The sequence below is a fragment of the Copidosoma floridanum genome, unplaced genomic scaffold (genome assembly GCF_036245765.1).
Source record: "Copidosoma floridanum isolate Cflo_tuat_1 unplaced genomic scaffold, Cflo_Japanese_pri ptg000019l, whole genome shotgun sequence".
Lineage (NCBI taxonomy): Eukaryota > Metazoa > Arthropoda > Insecta > Hymenoptera > Encyrtidae > Copidosoma > Copidosoma floridanum.
The window spans coordinates 13,656,171-13,678,399 of record NW_028321896.1 but is presented as its reverse complement, the minus strand read 5'-3'; the positions used below and the strand labels follow the sequence as shown (position 1 = coordinate 13,678,399).

General features: G+C 34.1%; 2 protein-coding genes across 2 annotated transcripts in view; one reads left to right on the top strand and one right to left on the bottom strand.

Annotated features, from left to right (window-relative positions):
* The window catches only part of LOC106642513 (uncharacterized), a 110,813-nt gene that overhangs the window by 5,700 nt on the left and 82,884 nt on the right, over positions 1-22,229 (bottom strand). Inside the window, exons 8-11 of the mRNA XM_089592739.1 lie at positions 21,514-21,654; positions 17,884-18,036; positions 13,001-13,150; positions 2,726-2,893 (exon numbers count right to left, since the gene is read on the bottom strand). Coding sequence (XP_089448865.1) covers positions 2,726-2,893; positions 13,001-13,150; positions 17,884-18,036; positions 21,514-21,654 — 612 coding nt within the window. The remainder of the gene's footprint in view (positions 1-2,725; positions 2,894-13,000; positions 13,151-17,883; positions 18,037-21,513; positions 21,655-22,229) is intronic.
* Positions 15,604-17,037, top strand: LOC149374547 (uncharacterized). Its single transcript, XM_089593203.1, has 2 exons — positions 15,604-15,710; positions 15,786-17,037. Exon 2 carries the CDS (start codon positions 15,838-15,840, stop codon positions 16,930-16,932), a length of 1,095 nt encoding a protein of 364 aa, XP_089449329.1. The 5' UTR covers positions 15,604-15,710; positions 15,786-15,837; the 3' UTR covers positions 16,933-17,037.

Sequence of the window (22,229 nt, the reverse complement as noted above, 5' to 3'; positions counted from 1 at the left end):
TTTTACCCATGTCAAATAACGCGAAATGTCCCTCATCCAAGTAAAATGATAATAAAAATTATTATAAAAACAAAATTTATAATTTTCAACCAGTCGGTAGATAAATGAAGGACATTAACACACACACGCACACACAAGAGGAGCAAGAATGGCTCTATAAGCACAATTGATAGCATACACCCAATACAGAGCGCACAGTCAACAATATCCCACACGCACATTGCGGATCCACGGGAATTTCATTCCACTGTAGCTATATATATACATGTACTCTCTCACTGCAAGCTCTTCTATTCCTTTGCCCTTCATCCACCCATGTACGCACATATACACAGAGATTCTGCAGTGGTGTTTTGCGGTGCGTTGGTAATCAGGTAGTACGTGTTACGGCTCAAACGCCCAAGAGCGAGCTAATTAATTATTCTCAGAGCTATATCTGGTGCCGGGGCGAACAAAAGAGAGAGAGGGAGAGAGAGAGAGAGATTATAAGATCCGGGAAAGCACGAATTTTGCGTATACGTGTACGCGGACGCGTGTGTGCGAATAAGCTCGCAACGGCCTCTTGTTCGCTGCAATTTTCGTGCTCCACTCGAGCTATGGTACTTGTACTACCGCTGGTGCTGTTGCTCTCGGTGGGGCTTGATTTTCGATTGTGAGAAGGAAAAAGACAGTACGAGAGAGACCGAGAAGTTGGATGGTTAATAATTCGCACGAGCGCAGGGTACTCCCAGTATTCGAGGTATGGGCTATATGACTGCAATGTGCTTGTGATTGATAGCGCTACTTTGACAAACTCTCATACTCTCCTTTTTCTCCCCTTCGTTGTACGTACATCCGCGTATAGTTCGAGGCCGTTTTTATCACCGTAGATGCTAGGTTAATTAGTTGGCTCGTGAAATAGCGGTACGGTACGTTAAAACTCGCGATGATATTCGTACTTGGGGGGCGTTTTGTTCATCCCCTCACGATTTTCAAGTTGGAGAGTAATAAAATGAGCATGTTTGCTTGTACTTTCCGAACGAAGAATGCATCTGATCAATAAGTGGCACGAATTTGAAGGCATTTTAATCAAATAATGGCTATGCGGTAGAATACTTTGTCAAGCTTGCAAGCACGAGGGTTTCGGTTTTTGAGAGTTTTCGTAAAAATAGCAACAATAAATCCAAACTAATAAATTATGATCAAGTTAAAGTGGCGAGGGATACCAACAATTGGAGAGAAAGGTCCTTTTCCGGGTCAATTTCGATAATTCGAATGTTTTTTTTTTTTTTTTTTTTTTTTTTTTTTTTTTTTTTTCCATCGAAATATATGTTTCTTTTTTTCATATTTATTTCAGTTGATTTGCTCATCAGTATAATAACTTTTATTCACTTTCAATAAAATTTGAATAGCAAATATTCTAGAATTACTTTTGTTCAAATTATTCATTATTAAAATAATCATTTGTGTTTAATGGAAATTTTTTAAACGGTGTACCCGCATAAAACGGTGTTCATGTAAAAATCAAACAATCCGGTTTTCCTTTATTTTTATTTCTATGTCTGATGTCTATACTTAAATGATGATGTAAAATCTGTGACCTCGTTTTTTTTTATCCACTATCAACATAACTCGAAAATTATTTGAAAATTCACAGCCCCAGCCTCCCGAGAGGATCATGACCCATTATACTTTTATAGCATTCGAGAGTAAAAAAATACTTATTCCTGCTCTGCGGTAAAATAATTAAATCTGCCTGGCGCGCGTGATCGTATTGAAAATTGTTTAAAATATATTATAAATACCACACAGGTGAGAGAGCGTCAAGTTTAATCCAATTTTTGTTAAATGGAATAAAAGCAGATGACATTAAATATGAAAGCGTAGAAAGCTCTAAGCTGTTTATTATTCCACCGAAAGCGTTTTTTAATATTCAGCATCGATCACAACACACATTAAAAGTACGAATCCAATCTACAAGTAAATCCGTGCGTGAGAAGCTATTCAACTTTTTAAATGAAAAAGCCATTGAAACGTTGATCTCTTTTCCTGGCCAACTTTAAAAATAAATTTTTGGATAAGCTCAAAAGTTTAACCGCCAAAGTTTTTTTCACCCCCGCAAGCGAATGTTTGGCGAATGGACGCAAGTTTTTTTTCAGAGGATAAAACTTGCAAGACAGAATTCCAGTTCGATCCCAGTGGAAATTTTGTGTTTTCGTTAAATCATATATATATACGTAAAAAAAAAATTAGTTTCAATACATATTGAAAATGTAAAAAAAAAAAAATAATCAATAGTATACAATATGCATTCATCGCCAAATCCAATACAACGTCCACAACCACAAACTTTATGAAAAAAACAAAAAAAAAAAACAAAAAAACGTTCGATTGCAACTAAAGTACACCTGAGGCGTAAATAAAACGTTTTAATAATCAAAGCAGCGAAAATAAAATAAAGGTAATTGTGTCCACGTAGCCGAGTGCGGAGATATAGACAAAGCTTTTTTTTTCATACACGAACGCGTTCACACAAAAGCGAATCTCAAAGTAAAGACAAAAAAAAAAAGAAAAAAGAAAAGAAAAGAAGAAGAGGAAGGGAAGGAAGAAGAGTAATAAGGAGGAGAGGAGGAAGAGTGAGGATAAAGTTTCACATGGAACAGAACGATAGATACGCGAGGCAGAAGGAGAGAGAAAAAGAGCTAGTTTGTGTGTATATATATTTATAAAGTTAGTGCCGACTGACCTTTCTCGAGTGGTGCCCGCTTGTACTTCTCGAGCCTCTTGACGGCGATCGCCTCGAGGCGCACCCTGGCCGCCGGGTACTCCTTGAGCACGTCCCACATGTCCTTTTTGCTGAGTACGAAGAGATCGGAGTAGCCGACCGACCTGACGCTCGCTGTTCGCCGGTTACCTGCGTCGATTTAGCGATTTATCGGTTATTAACAAGGAGCACGCTTGCCGCTCGCTCGAGCTTTTTTCTTTTTTGTTTCTTTCTTTTTTCTTTGCCCATTTTTTTTTTTTTTTCTCATAAGCAAAGCTCGATCCACACGCTGGCTCGTGTACATTATGTGTGGTGCATGTGTGTGTGTGTGGATTAAGTAAATAGGTGGGTCGTCAGGATGCTTCACAGTTAAGCTCGATGTTACTGATGATAAAAAAAAGTCAATCTTCGAAAAAGCCTTTGCTTTTATGTTATCTTTTTTTTTTCCTCTGACTGTTGTTGGGCAATAGCATCCAAAGGGGAGGATGACGAAGGTCACTGGTAACGAGAAAACAGCTTCTATTCGCAGAAAAGCTTTCAATGAAAAGTAAGTATGTATAAATTCGAAAAAAACAAGGAGGGTATATTTTCAACACCTTGCTCCAACAATCGAGCTTGCAAGTTCTGATGGTTTTTCACCTGCCTCTCCGATATAATATCATTTGACTGGGAGTGTTTACTTTTTGCATAAATAAATGTGATCTCGGTCGAGATGAAATCTGAATAAGTGATTGAAAAAAAAAAAAAAAAAAAAAAAAAAAAAGGAGAACTACACTAATCCAAAAGCTCACACAACTTGGTACTTCGCATAAACTTTCAAATAATCGTTTTAAGGCCAACTGTTTTGTACGTACAGTTTGCTCGAAAGGATATTATCCCGTGCAGCAATGGAAAGAAGTAGCGAGTTAGTTCGCTGTAGCCGATTGCGAGAATTTTACGAGCACCTCGTGAGGGGCTGTGCTCCGTGCACTCGCGCGAAATAGAAATTCAGTGAACGCTTTTCGAGGGAAAATCGATTATTAAGAGGGAAAGCATTCGAGCACCTTATATAAATGACAAGTAGTTATACACGTGTGCGCGATGTGAAAATAGAAGCTGGGGTGGATGTGGGAGTTTATTGAATATGCTCTGGTGCATCGAGGAAGGGAATTCAGGACACGTTTTTTCTTTGCTTTTCCATTTGTTTAATCAATTAAGGAGTTTTGAAAACTATTGTTACCGTGGATGGATTTATACATTTTTTTTTCACAGCCTCCCCAATACAAAAAAACGCTTCGAGTATACCTAACAACCCAATGGAGTAAGTTTTTTTTGTACCTAATCTATATAAAATAAGTGAAAGTAGTACAAAAGTTGCTGAACATATGAGTATTTTTATCTCGGCACTATTGGGTTGTTTCATAAAAAACCACCAGATTCCGGATTAGCTAGAATCGATCAATGTTAGCGCCGATAATCTAACAACAATAGGTTTCTTAATTCATACGATCCATTAATGGCTAGTGGGTCACAAAAGCTCATATTGCAGGATCGTAGGGTTCAAGGACCTTAATGCTAAAAAAAGCTTCCTTTCAAAGCTTTGTGTTTACTTCTAAGGAAAGTTCGTGATTGCTGGGTCAGCTTTGAAATCTGGTCTGGTTTTAAAAACCAACAATCCAACAATATTTACCCGGGGGCTGGATAGCCCAATCAAGCTTTGTTTATTTTGCAAAGCCGTGTTTGTATTGTTCGAAAGTTGCGTGTACTTTCGATAAAGCATTCACACTTTTTGGTAATTACTGTATTTTTTATTATACAGTTTTTTTTTTTTTACGGAATACAAATGTATCGCTTAAAATTTCTTTCAATTTTTTCAGAGTTATGGATTTTGATAGCTGATAGGATTACCTTCAAAGTTTTAAAAGCTCTCCAAAATCCCAAACAAAGCTGCAAACGAACAGTTTTAATCAATTTAAAATAGGCGCAAAAATGTCATGAAGCTCCGGTGATCAATAGCGGTACCCAACTCGGTGCCGAGGGTAAGAGCTGACAGAAGCGGGTCTGAAATATTTTTTCAGTCAAATCAAGCCCTTGTACGGAAATTTTCATTAAAATTCTGGATATTGACAGGTCAAAAATTTTCTACATTTGGAATATTTCAAGTGAAAATACACACTTTGAAAACCACTTATATATAGCTTCCTTTTTGGTGTTTACGACTATCCTACAATTTTGTTATTTTTATCAATTTGTATTATCGCACTGAATAAATATAATGTCTGTTTTGAATGTTAGATATGTCTAATGTGTGAGAGGTTTTACGTATTTACAAAATTTATAATCGGTACTTCTATTTGCTACCTAGCAAGAATTAGTGAATTCAAACAAGATAAATTGCAATACTCTAAAATAATAATATAAGGTATGAAGCAAAATGCTCTGGTGAAAGTGTATCTAAAATATTTTTGACAATTCGCCAAAACTTCTATGGCTAGCTATTTGAAAAACTGTACAGTTTCTACGGTGTTTGTGTTTTCTTAATTAAAAATTTTTAATATAAAATCCATGCACCGGAAAAAAAGATGTTCTTTGATAGATTTCTACAAACTTTTTATTATCGATATAAAACAAAATTTATTTTGCAGCTATAAGAGTTTTTTTTTTTTTACGTGTATTCGTCTGTATTTATATGATTTAACGATATCGTTTCAGACGTTTCCCTTTGAAAAATATTCCAACTGTGAGTTTACTGGTGCACAAACGTTACACACACGAGTTACAACTGGCCAATGCGATGCTTTTACTGCGTACAATCCTCTTTTATCATCTTTTGAGCGATAAATTGTCGGATGGTGTTGTGTATGTGAATTATTTTTTTTCTCTCGAACTACATCTGCATTATAGATTGTGCTCTGTGATATGTGACTGTGTATAAATGTACAACAAGTGTGCGAATGTATGGATATGAGAGATACGATAATTTTGCAGTTGCAGATCGATGCAAAAAGAAAAATATTTTGTTAAATATGAATTTAAAATTCGAGCGCGAGCGTAGCGGCACAACGGACTGATATTTTGCTTTTTCGCATATGCATGTATGTATTACGTATACATAAACGCATGCCATTTTCTGATGCATGTATGTACATGGTAAATTACTATTTTTTTTTTTTTTTTTTTTTTTTTTTTTTTTTTTTTTTTCTATAGAGAGGTATTATGAAAGGTAGACACGAAAAATTTTTTAAAGTGAAACATTGAAAAATTTCTAACTTACACTTATGTTTTAATAAAAAAGCAGACTTTTGCAAAGTTATTTTCTCATAACATTTTTAGAGATGATAGCAAACAATAAATAAAAAAGTAATTTTTTATCAAAATGGATACACTAAAATAGCTAGTGTTTTAAATAAAAATTTTTTTAGCAATTGCATATTTAGAATCAATGTTTAAGCGATATTTTTAGGCTTGTTTAAGTATTGTTTTTGAAGCATTTTTCATTTAACTAGAAAATTTATTAATATTTACTGGTAAGGATTATCTGAAACAATAGTGCATCTTCTACTTTGGAAAATCAAACTTTAGAAAGATAAATATTAAACTGATTTCTAATGAATTTCAGGAGAAACTTCGTAAAATTAGCGATAGTTGCATTATAAAATATGAATCAAATGCACGATTGACGTTCAAATGAATCAATTGTTTTACACGATGAAAACGTTGAGAATGGAAAAACATTTTTTCCCAACTCCGAGCACTTTTGACAGACGCGATCTCTCGGAGGAAAAAGTTTCCGCTAAAAGCATTCATACTGGCACAAGCGCTAAAAATGAAATGAAATTTCTGGGATTTATTTTTTTTTATTTATCATACGAAGAAATGTCCTTTTTCTGGCTTTGGGATCAATAGGCTTAAATTTATGCAAGTGTTGCTCTTTTATTTGAATGTGAGTTCTACTTTTCACTACCCATAGTGAGATTTACACGTTAAAGACAACGCTCACATTCCCGTTTATTTCCATCTCGTGGACATTTTTCAGAAAAATCGATACGTCGAGTCCCGTGAAACTCTCGCTCGTATAATAACCTTTTTTGTTTATCGAATAAATTGTCATCTTTATTAATATTCTACGGTGCATTTGTCGCGATGTTCAGACAGGCGCATCGTGTGGAAAGTAATATAACTCGTAATTTATCGTGGAAAAATAAAGAGCTTTTGTCAAAGTGATTTTTACTTTTTTTTTTACGTCATTCATAAATAAAATGAAAAAGTTGTGTACTATGATTGGGCATTGATGTTTTTTTAAATAATTTGCCTTACAATTTTTTTTTCCAATTATAAAATGCATTATTTATGCTTGAAACTGTTTTTTTTTTTTTTTAAATAATAAATACAAAATTTGAAGGTACCACTATTTGACGTTGTTTTAATTTTTTTTTTTTTGTTGCTAGCTATAATGCAGCACTCAATAAAAACTTTTTTTTTACAATAATAATGCATTTTACCTCGAGAGAGAAAATAAGTTTTTGAGCACTTAAAAAAATATACACATAAAATTTTATTATTACATTCATTCTCCAAAAAAATATTACATTGTTTTTTGTGAGAAAATTTTTTTTTTTTTTATATTCCACTGCAAGTGGTCAAAACAAAAAAAATTATGACAATGAAAATAATGCAGTACAGTACATTTCCCAAAAAATTTTTTTTTTAAGTTTTGGAAAATCGATAAAATGATCATGCCTTAGTCTCATCGTAGCAAAGCTAATATTATGTTATTTAAATTAATAACACAAATTATAAAATCATAATGACATCATTTTCAGAATATAATATTTATTTATTTGAAAAATAAGTTTCAAATTCACTTCTACAGAAGTGCAGTCGGTAAAAGTAAAATTTTACTTTAATTCAATGTAAATATAAAAAAATAATACAAAATAAAATGCATACCATCAAGGAACGACCGTAACAAAACTAAAAAAAAAAAAAAAAAATACATAACTGAGATGAAAGGTCTCCATCGTACGCGTAAAAGAAAAAAACTGACCGACAACAACGATTTACGAGGCTGTTTTGCCATCAAACTCATTTCGCGTGTATACGGCCTCGCGCTCCAAACGTATACGTACCTATGTATAAGTATACACACTGTACAGACGCACGTTTGACTTTTACTTTGCCGCATCGTATGCACGTCAAAGTTTGTGTGTACAGCCCTTGGTTCTTGCCAATAGCATAGGACGTGCTCCATTACGGGCCGAAGTTCTCTACGGATTTTTTTGCGTTTACGCTCGTGCCAACTAACTTTTTACTTCGAAAAAGCTCCCTTGAGTGCGTATCTGTGTATTTTTTTATGCACGCGATACGCGAATGCAGAGAGGCGTCGAAATTTCGTTACCACGGGTGTAGCGCATTTTTGCTATTCATTATATGACTTTGTTTAACTCTGCAACTTTTTTATTTTACGAAACAGAAGTTGCTTGACGAAAAAATCGAGAACCAATACTCGAAAGTGCACTGAGGTCACTGTTAAAATTTGCATTTTTTTTTTTTTTTTTAAATTGTTCCTTTAAATCATGTATAGTTGTCTAGTTCCAGGCTTAGTATCTAATCTCTAATTTTGATATAAAAGCCAGATGTTTCACGATAAAATGCTCACTCAAAGTCTTTTTAAAATAAAAATCAGCTTTAATAAACAGGAGACGAGTAATATAAATCTCTTTATTTAATTTTCAGTTTTTTCTTTTTTTTTTCAGCATTAAAATTTTAACAAATGTGTCACGAAAATGTAACGTCGGGCTCTCGTTTAACGGTACGAGAATTACTTTGTTCATCGTCATTTGCACAAGTTACGTTTTCCACGTAAATGAATGAACTCGTGCGACTTTTCGAAATATCTAATTAAATTGATGCACGCGAGCACGCCCCGTCAACTACTTGTAGGTATGAATGTACAAGGTAGGTACGTCATACTCGTTTATTTCGACGACGTCATCTACGTCTTATATAATACATCTATTTAGTTGAAGCTACGTAATCAAAAGATGCAAGTGTACCACTACGTGTCACTCTGGAGTAAGTATATACAATTTGCAAGGGGATTTTCAGTGAGTACACACATTACGTACACACAGACATCGCCCGTACATGTACACAAATACGTGTGTGCGTATATATATGCGTGTACAATTTATGAAAAATGGGATGGCACCAGCAAAATATTAAGGGTACTTGTAGATGCGAATCGCACAAACATTCTTTTTGCGCTGAGGTGTGTACGTAATGCGTGTCTGAGTGAATCTTTTAATGGCCATACAGTGCACACTCTGCCAAAGAAGAGTCTCCTGAATTTTGTCAAGTTTTTTTTTTTTTGTCTCTTATTATACGAAAAGTAAGTACATATACAATGCGATTTTTTTACTCTACCGAGTAAGATAAATTATACTATTATTGCAAAGCGCATTTTTAAAAGAGACGAGCTTTTTATTTCACAAAGCGTGTGCACTTAGAAATGTAAAGGCATAATATTTCGGAGTATAATTTTAACTCTGGTTGGCTTTTTTAAGCACCGTGGAAGTTACTATAATTGTAAACAATTTTTTGTTCTCCTAATGGTTCTGCACATCAAGTCTTTTTAGTCTTATTTTAATGCTTAGCTTTTATTTTAACGATAAGTTTTGATGATACTAGAGTTACAAAGGTTTTTCAGACAGAAAAATTTTAATTCTTTACATATTGTTGTTTTAATGGAAATCATGCTGCTTTATTTTAAATTTAGAGTTAAAGTTTAGCACATCATGCATACGATTTAAAAATTTTTACAAAATACACACATTTACTTCAGTTAATCTATTTATCGGATTAATGGGATGTAATAAATTTTCATTCAATAGAATAAAGTGAACATCGAGTGAAAGTATGAAAATATGGTCAGACGTATAGAGTATAGAGAATAATCCAAAGACAGAAAATTCTTCTATACAAGGTGCAGTGATCGAGACAAGAAAATAGGACGTTTTATCGAATTACCAAGCAGATTGTACATTACGTAATTAAATCTATAAGTTATTTGATAGTTGCAGTGGTGGCATATACACGTATATATATATATTCTCTATGAGAATAAAAAAAAGGATGTATAAAACAGTAGCACAGGTGTAGATTTAATTATCTACATGTAGAGGCAAGGTTTCGGAGAGGTGGTGAAAAATACCTTACATGGCTGTGCAATTCAAGGGTCATTACGTAACTAAACTTACGTTTGCAGACGAGAAAAAAAAAATAGTAAAATAAAAGTAAAGCAGGGAAAGTCGTAGAGTAAGCTGAACTGGACGAGAGAGGTAGCTGCAGCAGAACGTGACGGGAATAACACTACTTCATTCCTTAGTTGGGAATCACGTAAAAATTAAATACTAGCCGACTCTACGATTTACGTGCAGTAGGACGAGGAGCTACTACCCATTGTCCTTGTGTTTTTTTTCTCGTGTGTGTGAAAGGAATTATAGTGTATTTTTGAATATGTATGTAAATGCAATAAAACTCAATGTATTGTATGAATACGTAATCCATAATTTATTAATTACGTACAAGTATTTATATTTCATGGACGTATAGGTCGAGTAATGGGTTGAACACAAGTGGGGCAGGGGAAAGAAAAAAGTATACTTGTACGGGGATGCGAAGGAGAGAGATTAGTTTGGGTGTACAGTACATATAGAGAGTCGATCGAAGGGTTTGCTGTCTGTTCGTTGTACATGTTGGGGCTGTAGAAAGGAAAATTTACCGTGGCTCTGGGTGCCGAGAAAGTTTTGCTTAGAGATGGGGCAGTGGAGGAGGGGAAGCTGATCTTAAGAAAGTTTTGCACTAAATTACGAGTCGATGCTTTTTTTTTTTTTTTCTCCGTGGACTTTTAGGAAATGAGTGGATTTTCTTTTACAACAAATCAATTAATTCAAAGAAAACGTTGGTAGTGAGTATGATGATGTAATCTAATTTTTAATCAAAGTTGCGTGTTAATGTATTACGGGATAACGGATGCGAGATTAAGATCTATATCTCATAGAGTTGATTGTCTAATGGATTTAACTTTGCGATGATAAACTTTCTTAAAATGGAATTGAAAGTTTGTTTAAAGTTTATGGATGAAAGATTAAATACTATGCATTGGCTCGAACTTTTTACAAAAACCTTGTTTGATAATATAATTTTAGTTAATTTTTTTTAAATTTGGTAATACTATTAATTTTACTGAATTTACGAAATACGATTTGAAAGATTTTTGTATATTCAAAGAAATTTGCATCTATCATCCATATAGAACAAAGTTTCAACTTGTACTAAATTAATAAGTTTGTACACTTTCTTAACGATACGAATGTGTTTTGTAAAAAAAAAAAGTGTTGAATAATAATGTACTTTGGGAGCTAGAGTGGCTTAGGTTTGAGCTGCGAAAATATGAAGCTGTTTTTACAAACTATTTTTAAAATAACAAAGGTGGAAACTAAAAACTTCAAGTATAACATTAGTAAAAGTACGTATCAAAAGAAATTAAACGTTAAATCAACGTAGAGTTATATGACAAATTTTAATAAAGTAAAATTTGAAGACACTAAGGTTGATGATTAAAAATTTCAAGTAGTGAAAGATAAATTGTTGAGTAGAGCGAGTCCCAGACGCGCGCTGAGCTTACGTTGTTTTGAAGTTGCACATAATTTAATATAAATAATAAATTTTTTATTCAAATAACAAAAATCAACCGTAAAATGTAATCAAATATCAATGTATTGCTTTTTTTATCTGTATTTTATAAACTGATCCTTTAATTAATATCCTTTGATTAAAGGACAGTAATCAAATTATACAAAAGCAAATTCAAAGTGATGAATATTGCATCTATAGACGCTGAATGCAAATATTAATTTTACGTGGTATAAATAAATAAGTTCAATATTCATATTCGTTCAATGCATGAACTCATATAATTTATGTAGAAGTTTTAAAATTCGTGAATTGAATGTTTTATTTGGCCAAAACAATCGATTTACCGAATGATTCCAATAAATTAAAAATCTAATAAAACCGCTAATTGAATACAACAATATTTCAGTTTTACTAATGCTTTGTACTTGTTCTTTAATTCAAATGAAGAGACAAAAATTAAAAATATTATTTATAAAACTGAGCTCAACGCGTGCTTACTTTGGTTTCTTTCGAATGCCTTCAATAAAGATTGACCATCTCTTAAACGCAGTTGTATTCGATGATTGGAAGATATTATTTCTATTTGTATACAATTTTATTTTTCATATCAATATATTAAAAAGCAGAAAATGTTACTAGAATAAATTTAGTATCTCATGCAATAAATTTATGTATTAAAATTTGGTTTCTATAAATACTTTGTGGTTAATGTAAGCTTCAATTATATAAGAATTTTATGAGTAATTTAATTTCATGCAAAAAGGGGTTACTGAGATACGATTTAGTGATTCTTTTATATCATTCGGTGCATATATGAAAATTTATAAAAGAGTATAAAAATGTATTTTTCGTAAATTCTATAAAGCAGATACAACAGAGGGATGTCAGTGAAAAATTGAAAGATTACAGAATTTTTGCTTTATAGGTCACAATTACAAAACAAAAGAAAATGAGTACTGCACTACGAAAACGCATTACTCAAATTTTTATATGATAAGCATCCGAAAGAAAGACTAACAAAGTAATTAAAATAATAAAAGTCGTATATTGATCATATCACAAACATATATTTGCATCAAAATAGATGCAGTGATGCATGTAAATGTAAACTTGACTATTGAAACAGGCAAAAATGAATAAATTTTTCATCATACCAATTACAATTTATATAAAATTAAAAATAAAGCTCGTAAAAGCTAGATAAAGTTAATAAAATAACAAACATATGAAAGAAAATATAAGCAAAGATCGACATCTATATAATGTAACAATGGATTACAACATAATTTGGGGTATTTCGATAACAATAAAGTATAGACAGCCGATTAAGTACAAAAGAGAGTAAGTAAAAATAAAAGTTAACAGATAAAGATAGATATAGGTGCGAGGTGGTCAGCTCATACCGGAATTACGGGGGCTCACATCATATTTACGCAACAGTAATTGTCTGTCTGGGTATTGGCACAGACAGTACACGAGAGGGGGATACGCCAGCTTTCGACTATCTCTCTTTTTTTCTCTCTCTCTCTCGCTCTTTCTTTCTCTTAAATGGAGCTCTGGTTCGCTTGGAATATTTACCGCACTCTTTACCTGCGGTCCCCATATTGAGAATGCTGATCTCGCCGAAGTACGAGCCGGCCTTTAAGGTGGCCAGCACCGTTTTCCCGTTGTCCGCCACCACCTGTAGTCTACCACGATTCACTATGTACATCTCCTTGCCGACCTCACCTGCAAAAATAATGCAATTATATAGCTTATACCATATTTATTACAATCTTTATGGGATTGTATTCCCCAAAAATCGACTTACTTAGTAATTGAGCAGTTGTATACATGTATGAGGAAATCTATAAATAATAACCCGTTTTTATGATGTTTATGACTCCAACAACAGCGAGCAAGACGAAATTCATTAAATAATAAAACCAATGGCTATTACTGTTGTATATAATTTTTTATTATATCCCCTGACGACGTTTCTCTCCTCTTTGGGTAGTAGATTATTTTGTTCGAAAATTCAAACAACGTCAGTACCCAACGAGGGCACATAGTCGACTAAAACGTCGTCAGGGAATGTAATAAAAAATTATATACAACAGTAATAGCCATTGGTTTTATTATTTGATGAATAACCCGTTTTTGTCCCCCATTTTAATAAAATCATCTATATGGATGATATGTACGGTACTAATTTTAATATATAAATCGCGGAAAAAGGATGTCACCCTCACTGAAAACCTTGTTACAAATTTTTTTTTCTTAGTATCTGTTATTATGAGTAAAACGAGCCCTATCTCAAAGGTGTGCCTCAAAACTTATTTTTATTGAAACGGGGGACAAAAACGGGGCATTTTTTGTGGATTTCCTCATGTATGTATCCGACTATGCTTGCACAAGTTAATATCGGCTTGATTCGCCGAAGTAGGGAGAAGGATGGGAATGATCACAAGTTTCGATATCGCTACCTCGTTATTAGTTGGGTGCATATCGATTTGCTCGGGTGTAATTAACGAGAGAGGGAGAAGGGGTGGACGAAACGATGCCAGGGCGAGTAATGGCTCAAAGTGTAAACTCAATTTACATGATTAAGTGTTATCATGTATGAACAGTAAACTTGAGTATTTTTCAACTGTGTGCCTTGTTTTTTTAGTATATGTTGATAATTTTAAACTTTTTTATCCGTTTACGCATACCCTACACACCCATAGGTGATTAAATATTGGGTACATCTGTATAATTTGGTATTAAATACTTCAGCTGTTAAGAAATAAACTATTTAGGTATTTTTATCAAAGATACATCGTGTAAAATGTTACGGCAATCAGCTGGTACGTTGTTTTTATATTCAATACCGAATTGTTTAGTTAATATATTTATGAAAAATTTATTAGTCGTTTCCTACTCTTCTTGTAAACAAAATTTTTTTAAGTGATCGTATTCTTTGATCTTGTAAAAGGACAGAAAAAATAAAACAAGAGGTTAACAAACATGGCAAGGCTAGGAATATTTCAATTAAATTTTTTTATCATCAAGGTATCTGTAGTACTTAGAGAAAATTGGAGATTTTGATGACTATGCAATGATAAGTTTACGCCGGTAAGGATATGCATTAATGTATAATAATTAATGTACATAACATATGTATTTCTAGACGGTAGAGAGTTAAGTAGTACTACGCTGAACTAAATTTCGTTGAACTTCTCGAAGTTTCTCAGGTCGCTATTATTCATGGATGTACACAAATAAATATTTCAATGTAATAGTGGATTATTGCATAAGTATTGATTGTAACTTTTAGGTAAGTCGATGATGAAAAAGTTTCCTCGTGTTAAGAAAAAGTTTTAGTATTCATATAATGCATTTTTCAGCAAATAACCGGTATGGTGGAGTACGGAATAAAAATAATAAAAAATTGTTCTCCTATTTCTGCTATATTAATATTGTTTTTTTATCTCCTACATTAAACTAGTATTGTTACTGTCAGGAGGAGTTGAAATTGTACATTAACCTGTGTGAATAAGGACAAATAGATAAAAATAATAAGAATACATTTTTAAGGATTTTTAAACAAAAACTATAGCATTCATACAATACATCATGTTATTTGACACCTTATAAGTTATCAATTTCATACGTATACTGTCCTGAAATCGCTAAACCAAAAAAATTCGAATGCTTAGATTCCAGTATTATTCTGGGTTGACCTGTATGCTTATGATCCAATATTATATTTAAAAAGTAAGGAGTATTATTCCACTTTCTGTCTAATATTTTTATTTAAAAATATAATGATAATTAGTTTTCTGCTGTCTTCATGACAAAATTTGATATCCAATCATGTGGATACCTAAGGCTTAAATCAAATCCGGAAAGACCATGTTAATTTTACATGAAATTATTGTTGCAAGTAATTATTTTATAAGTTCTGTGATTGTGGTAGGTTCTGAGGATATGAGAGCCCGGTGCTATTTGGGGTAGACGTGTACAACAAACGATAGCGGTATTTGTAATGCTTTCACTTTAACACTGCTGATTGCTGCGTTATCTTATCTTATTTTCTAAAAGATGGTGTTAATGATTTTACAGAGCTATGTATATCGATTACCACTAATTGTCCAAAATAGAGCCAAGCCTACATTGTCAAGTTAGTTTTCGTGTAGTTTCAGTGTTTGAAGCATCTGAACAAGTCGTTTGTTCTTATTATTGTATGAGTACAGTGAGACCTCGTAGGATTTGTATGTGCCAACTTATAGTGAAAATTATTTGTTTAATCAAATTTCCTCAACACGTAAGAAGACTTAAAGATCATTTTTATTCGATTATATTAGAGAAAAGTTCCATCTTATAATATTTAATTTTTCAGTTCTGTTCCAACAACGGTGTTTTCAAAAAAATTGAGCTGTTAGTCTATTATAATGTCTTTAACAATTACCGAAAGGTTTGAGTTTACTTGCAACTTTAGAAAAACGTTAGATATAGGCTCTGGGACTCTATTAGGTACCAAGTGGAATTCATCGGAAGATATAACAATCAATAATATCGGGAAATGTTCGTTAACAATGATCAGCTCCGTCCGTGCTGGCTTTGAATCCATGCCGTACGCATTTAGCGTAAAATTTTTACTTATAACGAAAAAAAAATCTTTGATTTCCGAGATACAACTGTGGTTAGATTTAAATCTTAAATCAAGAGACAATCATGAGTTTTTACTTAAAAATAATAACAGTCATACCTTTACTTCGAACACCGATGTTATTTATGATATTGACAGCAATGTTCAATTCAAGCGATCAGAATTCAATGCTATTATTCAGTTATCTTTTAAAATGGAAGCCACGGGCATGCTTGTAAAAGACATCAAACGCATGCATTTAAATGGAGATTATTCGGATTGTAAAATTATTGCCCAAGATGAGGTCTTTGATGTGCATAAATGTATCATCAGTGCCCGTAGTGAGGTTATTAAAACTATGTTAAACATTGACATGTCGGAAAAAAGTTCTAGCGAGATAACTCTTCTAGAATGGGATTCGATTGCTGTGAGGGAATTGGTGAAATATATGTACAGCGACACGTGCCACGTAGCCATAGTTGCCCATGATTTATTCAGATTGGCGCACTTTTTGGAAATACCCGAGTTACAAAATGCCTGTGCAAGTTATTTAGAGTCGAATATCAATGGGAAAAGTATAATATCGACTTTAAGGCTTGTTGACAATTATGAGCTGAAGGAATTACGTAAGGAGGCGAGGGACTTTGTTAAATTAAACTTGGCTGATTTGATTAAGTGCCCAAAATTTTTAGACTATTTACAGAATAACATTACATTGGGTAATATTGCATTTGTCATGGAGACCGCGGATGAATACAAAAAAGATGTTGTCTTTTCAAAAGCTCTGGAATTTGTTAAAGGAAATCTTAAATACATTTTAATAAATGATTGTTTGAAACCTTTGGCTTCGTCCAACCCCTTGCTACTGTATAAAATATTCAAATCATCATTTCAATGATTTATCATTGATACTCATGAATTTTTGTAACCATACTTAAGGTCATTTTTGTGTGGTATTACAATCATGTATTTTCCATTTAAGATAATAAACTTGTGAATTGAACATTGGATTTTTTATTATTTTCTTCCAAATTTCTGAAAATTACGTTTCACTGTTAGTTATTTTTTTTAAAAAGGTACCTATTAAATTATTATATTCATAGATACAAAGTAGATAAGATAAACAGCATATCCATGTTTTGTGAGATAAATTTGCCATGCACGAGCTTCGAGAAGTGACATGATTATATACTAGTTTATTTTTATTAAACGTAAATTGTCAATGGATAAAAAAAGTGGCCGATAAGTAGTGTTGAGAAAAATGAACGTCCATACGCAGACATGACAGAGATATCGTATCAATTTGTCTATTTTTTTCATGAAACGTTTCCCTCTTGTGACACCAGCAGATAATGACTTATTGTCATTAAAATTCTCAAATATAGCATTTTAAGATGTTTTGAAAGGCTGTAGTTTTTGGAATGTATAAGCAGTTAAAAAAAATGACCACAGACTTTCATTGGATTTAAAATTAATATTTTATTAAACAATACACAATGTAATAATTGATCCAAGAGCTTAAAAATATAGGAATGTTTGGTAAGAAACTTTAAACGCGTATTTACAAAGGAAAGTACTCATAACAGCACAACTTGAAAGCGAATTCTGCAAACATTTGTCAAACGAGAGGGTCAACGTATTTTCGGAAATAAGAAAGAAACCGGAAGTTGGCCATCTGTAAAAGAAAACGGTACCAGAGGAGGGGGAAAAAAAAAGAAAAAAGAGCGTGACAAAGTGTCGCTCGACATATAATCCAACGTTTTCGCGCTCACGTAGACTCGAGCGCGCGACTGCAGTGGTGGTCGGACAAAGGAGCGAAAGTTCGCGGCAGCGCGTGGGTGTTTCATACCTTTCCGGCATATGTAGTCCCCAGGTGAGAAGAGTACCGGGCGCAGCCTCAGCACGAGCTCGCAGAGAAAGCCGGCCTCCGTGTTTTGAAAAATCTCGACCCTCTTGAGTGTGTCGAGGTGCACGTTTATCGCTATTTCCGCCTTCAGCTTGTCTGGAAAAATAAAAAGGGGATCAAAAGTCGTCTTGGCCATGTACGCTCGGAACTGCTCTCCGTTCCCAGCTTTCTCCTCCTATATGATTTTTTTCCTTTCTTTCGAAACACGTTAGATCGCTCGTTCTTTTTTTTTTTGTTTTTTGCGAGTGCAATTTACCATAACTTATTCATGATAATTTTTGTACAACAAAAAGTGATTGGCAAAACATTTTCAATAACATCAAGTTTAAATCTGGTTAATTTCGCTTACTTTTATTAAATAAAAAAATTAAAAAAAATAAAAATAATTTGATTCCTGGATGATCAATGAATCCTCGTGTTTGACTAAGATTTACAAAAATTAAATTACAAGCATTCGCACGTTTTTTGTAACGGTAAACAACAGTTGTGGCAACGGTAACGCAAAATACATATATTTTTTTCAGACTTTATTAATCAATAAGAAATTCACCAAAAATATGCATTGCATTCTTGACGTTGTTTCAGTTCGTTGGATTGTAAAATACTCCTTGGAGTATACCTATACACATGGCTCAATAACCCACACCTTTTCAATGGACATGTGGAATTAAAAACCACTCGAATACTTTAGCCATGAAATAAAACATTTCGATAATCGCAAACTGCAAGTAAGTATATGATTAATTTTTCCCCGCATCCCTCGGACGTACCTCTCGAGGTTTTACAATTGCGCGCGCAGATGAGTATCGAGCGCGAGTTATTTTCTCTTCAGCTTGGAGCTACTTGTTCATCAGTACCCACCGACAGTAAACGAAAAAATCAGTGGATCGAGCTGAATAACAAAAAAAAAAAAAAAAAAAAAAAACAGAGTCAGACTTATTCTAGACTTATTCTTGTTGCCGTTTTCGCGTCGATGAATCGATGGGTATCGCGAAGGACCGAAAGATACTCCTTGAGTATAAATGCGAGGAAATAGAGAATCTGCCGCGTGTTTGAAAAAAAAAAGGCAAGAGTGCAAGTCTGAGGAGACTCTCAAAGGAATAGGGAAAAAGATTGAGGAGAGAACGTATATATATATATATGTATATATAGGTGTTGGTGGCGGAGAAAAATAAAATCGGGAGAGAGAGGAAGGTGAAGCGTATTGTTCGCGAAAAATCTTTTCGGCGGCGCCGAGTCGAGGCTCACGAATGATTTGCTCTGCATATGTCATATATATACACGCAGGCGAATCGAATCATAGAGTCGCGCGGAAGGATACAAAGAAGCGATACAGTAACTCTTTATTTCCAGGAAGAAAAATAGCATTGGATTGATTTAAAAAAGGTTGCTCTTATTGCTCCACTGCAAGTCGATGTACTTTTTCAATGGAACATGGAGAAAAAGAAAAGCTTTCCTTGGCTGCGTAAATCTGATTTTGTTGGACAGGCCTCGGACAAACAATTGAATTTCAGTTAGCTGACACTTGGTCATGCTTTTTTACGCTTCGTTACTCTTGACAACAGCTTGGGCACTAGCGAGATTGCTCTTTAGGTTTTTACCTTTAACTTGTAAGTTGGTTCCTCAATTCATATCTTAAATTGCCAATGAAATAAACTGTTGGGTGTACCTTTTAAATATGTTTTATGCGCCGCGTGGGAAGATTAATTTTTGTAAAATTTTGCCAAAGAAGCATCGCTGCTACGAAATTGATTTAACTATATCAAAAATATAAAAACAAAAGACACGATAGATTGACTTTACATCGTAAGCAATGATAATTTTGTGACAAAAAATAACAAGCACATCTAACCCCCTGCTCTATACCGTAAAATTAAAAGAATTTCGTTCATTTGACAGGAAAATTTTCAATTTTAAGACCGACGCGGCTGCTCCTCGTGGCTCCCTTAATGGCCTCAAGCTCGGCTACGAGCCGGCTGCATCTCAAAAATTTCGCAATTACGAGGCTACGTCGGTCTCTTTTACGAGCACCAGTAATGGCATATGTATACGTATATGTATATGGCAGTGAGCACATCAAGGGGGACGATGATCCGTCGAAATTACGACGCCACTGCTCGCACGCGCGTCTACATGTTTATATATATACGTGAACACGGTCGTGTACTCGTAATTGATCATATTTCGTTGCGGTTTACGGGCTCGTGAGCGATATCCCTCGCGAGGAAACTCGTGCAATTTATATACAGAGGGTATATTATAGCTAGCGCCGCAGCCCGCGTCTGAGCTCCGTGTGCGTTAATGTGTATTACACTGTTCGCTTCTATTAATTTGAGTGATGGAATAACTTTTTTTTTTTTTTTTTTTTTCATTCAGGAACAGCCAGTGAGTGGCTCTGTCAATGCAGCTTTGTTTGTTTAATACTCGGGTTGGAATTTCGGACGAAAAATTGTTATGATTGTTGGTATTAACTGTGAACAATATTGGTGTTTTGAATAATATTGTACAGTATTTTAATCTTGCAGAAACACTTTTGAATGTATAATTTTACGATTTGTTGTATTTTATAAAAAGTAAATAGGGGTAAACGGTACAGTTATTGACACCTTAAGGTAGTGATTGACCCCTGTATAATTTGTATATCTATATATAAAGGCTCCATTTCAAAATGCATGTGGCGGTCAATCACTATCAGGGGGTCAACAACTGTACCGTTTACCCCTATTTATCGAGTTTATTTCAAAGTTTTTCAGTTGTTTCATCATTGTGTGAAATTTTAAAATTCATGTCGATGTACAGATTCAAAAATTATTCTTGATAATAAATAAATTATGATAATGCAAAAAAAAGGGCAAATTTTCAATGCGAGTTCAAAGCGCCGTTTGAGAGCACGTATAAATTAATTTGCATAAATTAGCCAAATGGCGAATAAATCGCATAGACTGTCTAAATCCCTGCCTAGAGTCCTCTGCGCAAAGCGAGAATTATACAGTACGTAATATACATGTTTTTTCAGAGCATCGAGTGTCAAAGGTCCAAAGCGACGGAGTCGGACACCCCAATTTAATTCAAAAACTACAGTTGAGCACTTCCGCCGTAAGTACCATCCGTGCGGTGGATTGTGCAATTTAATTAAAAATTAGCGATGTGTAATTTGCGTTTTAAGGATATACATGGATTGTAAAGGATAAATCATCGGGTCAGCCCAAACAAGGGTCTTTTCAAACTAAAGTACAATAAAAAGGTTGAAATATTTTAAATCAAAAGCAGAGAGGTAGTTATATACGTGAAATTAGTACAGCTCTTCGGTATGTTGCATGCGCATTTATGTGTACTTTATACTGTGCGTATCAGTTATTAAATACACATTGTCGTTGTCAACATTAAACAATCATGTAAACAGTCATTTTTTAGTGTAGGTACATACATGTCACATGCTCTAAATGCACTGCCAATTTAAACCAGGAAAAAAAAAAGAAGTTTCAAGAATAACTCGCGTTACCACTGATTTCATCACTGTGTATAAAAAAAAAAAAAAAAAAAAAAAAAAAAAAGGCCCGAGAAAAGTCATACCTGGCAAGCAGCTAACAGCCTTCTCCTCGTCCGAGCACTTTTGCGTCAGCCAGAGGTAATCGAACCACTTGATGACCTTGACCTGCAAATGATTCGGCACCCTCCTCATCCTCATGTAAGTCTTGACGCCGTCCAATTTGGCTGGAAGCACACGAATGACCGAAACCATAAATATATATATGTGTCGTACACGCAAAAGCACGATTTTCCTCGTTAAATCACACATTTTATGTTTATTATATGACATTCCAAAGGACATTGTTAGGACGAATCCTGGCTTATTTACTACCTCGGATATCTTTGTAAAATCGAATAACAGGGCCTCTCACACAATATCCCGTAGGTCACTCACCTAAACGCATTTTTTTTCTTCTATTGTTACCATTCCGTGTTTGATGACATGTTCATAAATAACCAAAGTTTAAGATTTTCATGTCGCTTGAAACGCAACAGTAGCCAGTTTCGTCTAAGCGGATCGGGGTCCAAATAGTAACGCACTCGTCGAGCCTGCAAGCGCAGCTGAAACTAATTTCCGTTTAATCGGCACGTCCACGCGAGTGTAAAACAACTTTAACGCGTTAGCCAAGCTCCGCTCGGACGTTAAAGCCTCTCCCCGATGGGATCGGAAGCGCGAGAAAAATACTCCACGCGGATTTTCAATCTCCCTCGCCTCCATTGTCTGCCCCGTCGCGATTTACCTGTCACTGCCAAGCGTG

What these genes read in the sequence shown, in the direction of transcription:
- LOC149374547 (XM_089593203.1), top strand. Translation starts at nt 15,838, where the DNA reads ATGTCTTTAACAATTACCGAAAGGTTTGAGTTTACTTGCAACTTTAGA.